This window comes from Schistocerca serialis, chromosome 8, assembly GCF_023864345.2.
Source record: "Schistocerca serialis cubense isolate TAMUIC-IGC-003099 chromosome 8, iqSchSeri2.2, whole genome shotgun sequence".
Lineage (NCBI taxonomy): Eukaryota > Metazoa > Arthropoda > Insecta > Orthoptera > Acrididae > Schistocerca > Schistocerca serialis.
In genome coordinates this window covers 437,964,072-437,972,791 of record NC_064645.1, presented here as the reverse complement: position 1 = coordinate 437,972,791, position 8,720 = coordinate 437,964,072, and the positions used below count along the sequence as shown (strand labels likewise).

Here is an 8,720-nt window from a genome sequence, read left to right as displayed (position 1 = left end):
TACACACTTGGATTATGGAATATTTCTTTGGGGACAGGTTTTTCTCTGACCGAAGAAAGCCATTATAAATTTTTGTTTTGAGAAATTCGACTTCTTGTAGACCGTACTTTATTGAGCACAAAATACTTTCAGTCCCCAGCCTGTACATACTCAAAGGACTTATGCATGCCAAACATAATATCCACATGTATGAAAGAAAGTTGTATACACCCTCAAATAAAACCAGAAACAGGAATTTGCTGGGCATTCCTTGAACTTGTTCAAGTAAAGCCCAAAATAATTTTTACATGCTGGTAAAACATTTTTCAACATTATGCCACGTAACACAAAAATAAGCAATATCTATGTAACAATTTTTATATATGTTACCTATCTGTATAATCATTTGTATAATCATGTACCCACTTACGATGGATTATACAAAGCAACAGTTGTTTATAGGAAAATAAACCAACTTAATTCAATTAAAAAAATTCTGAACAAAAGTACACATTGAAAGATTGATATAAGGCTTATGATTGTAAAGAGTATTTTCAATTTTATATTGATGCTTTCTAATATTACTGTCGCTGCCAAATCACGAATGAACTGCGGAGTTATTTGATTGAACATCGATACTTCATAATCGAGTTACTTCAGCAAGTCATGTACTTTCGTTAGCATCTTTGCTTGCAGCCTTGTTTATGTTGAATTGACGCAGTGTAAACATGAATGTTGTTTATGTCTACTTTGAAAAGGACAGTGGGAAAGCTATTTATTTATAACGTACCGGAATTCAGAAGATGCGACATTGTAGAGTGCTGTGAAAAATGGAAGGTGAATATTATGCTCAAAATTTATTTTCTTCGTGATTAAGTACCGATAATGTACTATGTAAACAAATAAACACAAGCTGTCGTATACAGAAGTATCCCAGGCAGCAGCTTCTGTCTGGCGTGAACTGTTAGAGACCTTAGTTTACTTTTTTCGTGCATAAGATTGTTTATCCTACGCCTGCTTAACACAGACATTTTCTTGATTGTTGTTTACCGGGCTATAGCTTGTATTTAGAAGGGAGTGACAGTAAGTGACGGAAGATTAACAGGTCTGCTGGGAGATGTGGTATGCCCCAGCAGTTTGTAGTAACAAATCATACAGAGAGAACCAGTTGAGGATTATATGTCCCAGCTGCTTTCCTCAGCTTCGAGCTGCTTTCCTCAGCTTCGCTGTAATTCCCCCATTACAAGTAAAATTGTTATTTTATTGGTTAAGTTGGAATGGTGATGTTTCCGTTAAAAGTTATAGATCACCCCTCAGCGTTCGTGTGACAAGCTTCTAGGAGGCATTTTCTTTCTCCACCTCAAACCTCCCTTTTTCCGTTTTTGTCTCTACCCCTTCTCCATCCTTCTCTCATCCCTTTTCCACCTCTCTGAGACATTGGTGCATTAGTTGTTTTACACGCACTTGGGCGAAGCCGAATCCCACTCTTTCTTAACCAGCTCGAAATATTTAATCAATTTTATTGCTTCGTCTTCCTTTCATTCTAGTTTCATTTGCATAGGATTTTTCATAAGAAAGAACTCTGTGCTGAGGCGGTAAAGAAATAAATTTCTAGGACAATGCTATGAAGCAAGTTCTGAGAGGAGTATGTGCTCTTTTTAATATGGAATATAACCCTTTTCTCACAACAGTTTCGCAACAGAAAGACGCAACAGTTTCATTAATGAAAGAAATTAGAAACATGTAACTATAAGCGGAAATATGAAACTGTCTTTTGTGCATTTGAAAAAGTTTACTGTCACATTCCTGTTATTCCCTACTGTATATAAGTATTTTCTGAAGAAAACTGGCACAGTGGTGAAGTTTAGCCAGGCTCTAGACTTAAATTTGTAAGGAATGGGCTATTTAATTTTTCTGAAGGAACCATCCCAGAATTTTCCTTTAGTTATTTGGGGAAGCCATGGAAACCTAAAACTGGATATAGGGTTTTGAACTGATGCAGATAAAGATATCAGTTTGAGTACTGTGGGTAAAATAGTTGCTTGAGAATTTTGCATTCAAGTGGACATACATTACCAAGTGCTTAGGGCTTAAAATTGTATCTAAAATGGGTCATCCATATAGTAGAAATTTCGGGACTAGTGTAGCAGGGGATACAACCCGTCGGCTTTGGACATTGACATCACAAGTCGCCAATCGAGAAGCGATTCTTCTTAGTGTTGTAGCTCCCTTCAGTGGCTGATAAGTGTTTTTTGGCTTTTAAAAAAAAAATCTCACGAGATAGAATAAACAGATCCACTTTATTAAGCAATCAGTAAAAAAACGAAACTGAAACATAACAGCAAAAGCGAAAATGGTAAACTGCTATCTGGCGACTTGTGACGTCATTGTCCAAAGCCGACGGGTTGTATCCCCTGCTACACTAGACCCGAAATTTCAATGGCTTCCCAGAGTTCATTCTGAAATGTATAATAGATTTTTAAAACCCATATTTACATTGATGCTTGGTGTTGAAGCTTTCATGAAGACCTTTATAACGAGAATTGTTACTCCAGTTTGCCTGAAGGGAGATAAAAATGTTCTTGACACTTTCAGGACAGTATTCCCCATCCAAGATTATAGAACAATATGTTGGAACAACTCAACAGCTGTTTTAAGAACCTTTTCATGGATATTGCAGAAGCTGTCCCTTCACTTTGTTTTGGTACATGGTTATTGAAGATATTTTAGCAGTCTGTGTCTCTGGTATAGAAACCCACTCCCTTGATTTCAACTTCTTATCCCATTTGACATGCATCACATCCTTCTTCATACCACAGGTTGTATTCAAGGATGCAGTTTTCCGATTCACTAGGACATGTAAGCACTTCTCAGATTTTCCCTTCTTTACATCTGTAACATCCTTGCTAAATATATATATTTCAGCAATAAATCCTTCAGAATCTATATTAAAAATCCAAACCACACCTTGCTCTCTCGCTGTTACCCCCTGACCTCGTTTGGAAACTATTCTCCCAGTGAATCCCTCCTCTCCACCACCACCACCACTCCCTAAATTATTCCCAAAAACCCAGCTCCTAACCTAGTACCATCCCATAACTCAATATCATAATGCGCTGCTACAGCAGAATTAAGTTATACCCATAAATAAGATCAATCTGCATCCTATATTCACCCTACTATACAGAGTTTCTCCATTGCCCACAAAATCTGCATAAAATTATAGTCAAACCCATGGTATTCACAAACCACCCATCGATGCCTCTAAGTATAAAACACTGCATGTTACTGTCCCTTGCAGTCACTTCCTTCAGATTCACCAATGCCAAAACCTGGTAATTTGATAATTCAGAGGCTTCCTTTACCAGGCTACAGATTAGCTGGCTGTTTCTCAAGGAGTTCCTTGTGGGGTGGGGGAGTGGCTCTGTACGTAAAAAAAAAAAACAGTATTTCATTTGAGTGCATGGATGTATCACGACACTGCACTGAACAGATATTTTAAAGTTGTGCAGCATTAGTTGAATTTAGTGAAACTAAACTTCTAATTGCTGTTGTTTATAGGTCCCCTAACTCCGACTTCAGAGCATTTTTGCTTGAGCTAGAGAGGGTTCTTGATTCACTTTGTAGGAAGTACCAGAAAGTAGTTATATGTGGTGACTTCAATATTTATTTTGAACATGATTGTGCAAGAAAAAGGATGTTGGTAGATCTCCTAAATTCATATGATCTGATGCAAACTGTGTTTTTTCCAACTATGGTGCAGGGGAACAGTAGCACAGTCATAGACAATATTTTTATTCATTCTTCATTACTAGATGGGCGGGCATTCTGTTAGTAAAAGGGTGAATGGCCTTTCAGACCATGATGCACAAATTTTAACACTAAAAGGTTTTTGTACTCAAACCAATGTCGTATTTAATTACAAACTGTGTAGGAAAGTTAATCCAACAGCAATAGAGAGTTTTTCAAAACTTGTCAAGGAACAAGAGTGGCAAGACGTTTATAGTGCCGATAATATAGATGATAAATACAGTGCTTTCCATAACACATTTCTATGCTCTTTGAGAGTTGTTTTCCATTAGAACATTCTAAACGGGATACTAGCAGTAATGGACAGCCCGGTTGGCTGACTAGTGGGATAAGGATATAATGTACAACAAAGTGGGAATTATATCAAAATGTTAGAAGTAGTCACAATCAAGCTACAGTAGCCCATTACAAACAGTATTGTAAGGTGCTTAAAATGTTATCAGCAAGGCAAAAAGTATGTGGTATGCAAATAGAAAAGCTAGTTCACAGGATAAAATTAAAGCCATATGGTCAGTTGTGAAGGAAGTGTCTGGTCAGCAGCACAAGGTTGATGATATAAAGTCAGTTCGCAGTAATAATATTTCTGTTACTGATATATTTAACAACCATTTTCTGAGCATTGCTGGTGAATTAAATAAAAATTTAGTTTCTACAGGAAATCATATAAATTTCTTAGCAAGTGCCTTTCCGAGACTGACGTCTGAAATACTCCTCTGTGATACAGACAAGAGGGAGACTGAGTCAATAATTAAATCACTGAAGACTAAGGACTCTCGTGGTTATGATGGAGTGTCTAGTAGAATATTAAAGTACTGTGCTGCACATGTTAGCCCTGTATTTAGCCATATTTGTAATTTTTCCTTTAGGAATGGTCAGTTTCCTGAGCGATTAAAGTACTCAGTAGTAAAGCCGCTTTATAAAAAGGGAGAAAGGGATAGTGTAGATAATTTTAGACCTATTTCTATGCCATCAGTGTTTGCAAAAGTTATTGAAAAGGCTGTGTATTGAAGGTTAATTGATCATTTTATATCACACTGTTTCCTATCGAATGTACAGTTCAGCTTTATAAGTCGTTTGACAACTGAAAATGCTATATTCTCTTTACTCTGCGAGGTACTGGATGGGCTAAACAAAAAGTTTCGAACGCTTGGCGTATTTTTTGATTTAACAAAGGCATTTGACTGTGTTGATCTCACAATATTGCTCCAGAAGTAGGACCATTACGGAATAAGGGGAGTAGCTCACAATTGGTTCACCTCTTACTTTAGCAACAGGCAGCAAAAGGTCATTATTCACTATGTTGATAACGGCTGTGATGTGGGATGTGAGTGGGGTACTGTGAAGTGGGGGGTGCCCCAGGGATCAGTGTTGGGGCCGCTCCTGATCCTTATTTATATAAATGATACGCCCTCTAGTATTATGGGTAACTCTAAAATATTTCTGTTTGCTGATGACACTAGCTTGGAAGTAAATGATGTTGTGTGCAACATTGGCTCGGTTTCAAATAGTACAGTACATGACGTAAGTTCATGGCTTGTAGAAAATAAACTAACGTTAAATCACAGTAAGACTCAGGTTTAACAGTTTCTAACCCACAATTCAACAAAACCTGACGTTTTAATTTCACAGAACAGGCATATGATTAGTGAAACTGAACAGTTCCAATTTCTAGGTGTTCAGATAGATAGTAAGCTGTCGTGGAAAGCCCACGTTCAGGATCTTGTTCAAAGACTTAAGACTGCCATTTTCACTATTCGGACGGCATTGAAAGTGAGTGATACTTCGACACGTAAATTAGTCCACTTTCCTTATTTTCATTCATTTATGTCATATGGTATTATGTTTTGGGGTAACTCTTCCCATTCTAGAAGGATATTTTTGGCCCAGAAACGGGATGTTCAGGCAATAAGTGGTGTGAGCTCACGAACCTCTTGCCGACCTCTGTTCACGAGTCTGGGTATTTTGACATTGGCCTCTCAATATGTATATTCCTTATTGTCGTTTCTTGTTACCAATATTAGTTTATTTCCAACAACAAGTAGCTTTCACTCGGTTAATACTCGGCAGAAATCAAACCTCCATTTGCATCGGACTTCCTTAACTCTTGTGCAAAAAGGTGTGCAGTAGCTTGCTGCATGCATTTTCAATAAGCTGCCACTCGAATTCAAAAATCTTAGCAGTAATCCACGCGCTTTCAAATCGAAACTAAAGAGTTTCCTCATGGGTCACTCCTTCTATTCTGTCGAGGAGTTCCTTGAAAAATTAAGCTGATTCTCATTGTATTGCTGATAGTGTTTGCTTAAACTTATGGACTGATTTTCTTTCAGGTTCATGAACATTTATTTTTGCCTGTTATTACTTTTATGTTGTAAGTTCATGTACTGACATGTTCCATGACCTTGGAGATTTGCTCCTCAATTTGTCCTACGGAACTTGACATGTAAATAAATAAATGACACACGACATATCCCATATACTAACTGGCACTGTCCATTCACTACCTGGAAAAATTGGCCCTAAATGAATAATACCGGATGAATTGCTTGCAGTGGGATACCAACAATACTATTATGGTGCACAAGTTACCTTGTCTGCTCTATTGCACAGGCCATCTGGACACTTAGAGCTACCTTGAAATCAAAAGATGAGAACTTAGCCAGTAGTGCACCTTTTCATTATATCACCTTTCCAAAATCAATTTATGGTAATTTTCCACCCCTCCCCTTCCATCCATTTTGTGTTTCCACATTCTGGTGCCTGCCCCATGTGTTAAACTGCAGCTGATCTCTCTCATTTGTCTGCCAGTGTTTTTCCATCACACTGCATGATTCCAATAAGGCCTCAGAAAGCTACAAACAATTGCCATCACTGCTGGTGGTAGCCTTTCTTGAAAATGTTCTCCAAACAGTTTTTGAATTTAGATACCCAGTGTGTGCATCTGATTTCATGCACACATACACATACGAGCACCCGCACATGCACAGACACACCTCCATCTTTTTCATTTGCCTTGATGACAAGGGCAATTGAGAACAATGCATTCTCCGTAAAGTATGTATGGTCTTTTGGACAATAACCTTGGTCTGCTTATTGTAGAATTTAAGTGAAGTGCCTCTGGGCTTGTTAGTAACCTTTTCCCTTTTATACACAATTGCAACAGCTTGATCCATTTCCTCTTTTTATTCTTTGCATTGGTTGGTGAAAAGAAACAAAAGGGTGCACACAATTTGCAACCAGATGGTAGTGATGTCTACTTCTGAGGAACAGTACTGTATGTGAATGTATTTTCTTTCATCCTGCGGAAGCCTTCTGTAATGCAACTGGAATACAGTTTTGATCTGTAACTCTAATTGGCGAGAAAAAACCATTACCCCATGTACATTTCAACATTCAATATATGCTGCCATTCGATATCAGTAATCTCAGCTGCATGATTCCTGGGATTAATGTACAAACCATGACTGACATGGCATGCCCATATCAGACATATTCTTCCAAGGCTTTAACAAGAGAGAAATATTCTTTGCACTCTGCCTCATACACACATCATTCACAAAAAAAGAGAAAAATGTAGTATGCTGCATTATAGTATACTGGAATGATGCCTTCAGTGTCGAATAATGCTCTTCTCTTGGAGGCAAGAGAAATGGTTCTCTGTATTCAGTGTTAGTACCTGGTGTTTAAATGTACGTTGAGGAGAATGCACATTCTGGATCCCCCAGTCGTTAAGAAATTGGCAGACCGAGAGGAGCTTCTTCTGCCAAATTCTTATTTCTCTCCATCAGGGTACCTTCCATTTGGAAAGTGGTTGCACTCAGTGACTGTTATGTGGCTTATAAATGATAGAGTCCAGCAATCAGTCATCCTTTTTTATTTTTTAGATTTTATCATGCAAATTCAGATTTCGACTAGTGGCTAGCCATTCTCAGTGCACTATTTTCTATTCTCGAATGCATGTAAGTTCCTGTCACTCAGTAGAATTAACAGAAATGTGACTGATACCCGAACAACAGGAACTTACATGCATCGAGAATAGAAAATGGTGCACTGAGAATGGCTAGCCACTACTCAGTAGTATTCAAAGAAATGTGACTGACGCCCAAACAACAGGGACTTACATGCATCGAGAATAGATAATAGAGCATTGAGAATGGCTAGCCACTAGCTGAAATCTGGATTTGCGTAATAAAATCTAAAAAAGGATGACTGATTGCTGCACTCTATAATTTAGAAGTCGTATTTCTCTGTTGAAATGAAAAGTACAGTACTGAATAAGAAGCATCATTTCACAGGGGTGCTTTCTTATTATGCAATTCACAGGATAATCCAACATTTTGAAATTCTTTTTATCGGTGTTTCACAATGTAGGAAAACGATAGTTTGCTACTTACTGTAAAGAAGAAAAGTTTCAGACAGGCAATATTAAAACACACACACAGAGCTTCAGCCACAGCCTTCATTCACAAGCAAGCACACCTCACACACACGAGTGCCAACTCCGGCAGCTCATACCAGATTGCCAGATATTCACATTCTACAACATCCACTTACTCCCCAAATATAAAATGACGATGTTAACAACATATTCACAAAAACTGTGCAAATGCAGAGGCTAGATGCAATTAAAATTGATTGAATGTGAACACAATACAAGGAGACAATTGAAAAGACTGTCCTGCCTCAAGAAAATGGAAGTTGAATGTGCCTATAACAGTGAGTAGAAACAAAGTTCAGTCTGTAATCACAGCCCATAAACAAGACACAGGTTTGTATTAACTGTAGAAAGCAAACAACAAACGCTGAACAACTTTCAGTGTGAACAGCATTGGCTTTTGTATTGCAGTAGTGGTCACATATTGTTGACAGTTAACTTGCTGATACTCCACTAATTGGCTGCATGTATCTCCACAAAAAATGGAGGGACAGTTGAG

At 37.9% G+C, this 8,720-nt stretch overlaps 1 protein-coding gene across 1 annotated transcript in view; it reads left to right on the top strand.

The window, feature by feature from the left end:
• The first annotated feature begins 666 nt into the window (after positions 1 to 666).
• The window catches only part of LOC126416528 (zinc finger protein 771-like), a 151,920-nt gene continuing 143,866 nt past the window's right edge, over positions 667 to 8,720 (top strand). Inside the window, exon 1 of the mRNA XM_050084275.1 lies at positions 667 to 816. Coding sequence (XP_049940232.1) covers positions 810 to 816 — 7 coding nt within the window. The 5' untranslated portion in view covers positions 667 to 809. The remainder of the gene's footprint in view (positions 817 to 8,720) is intronic.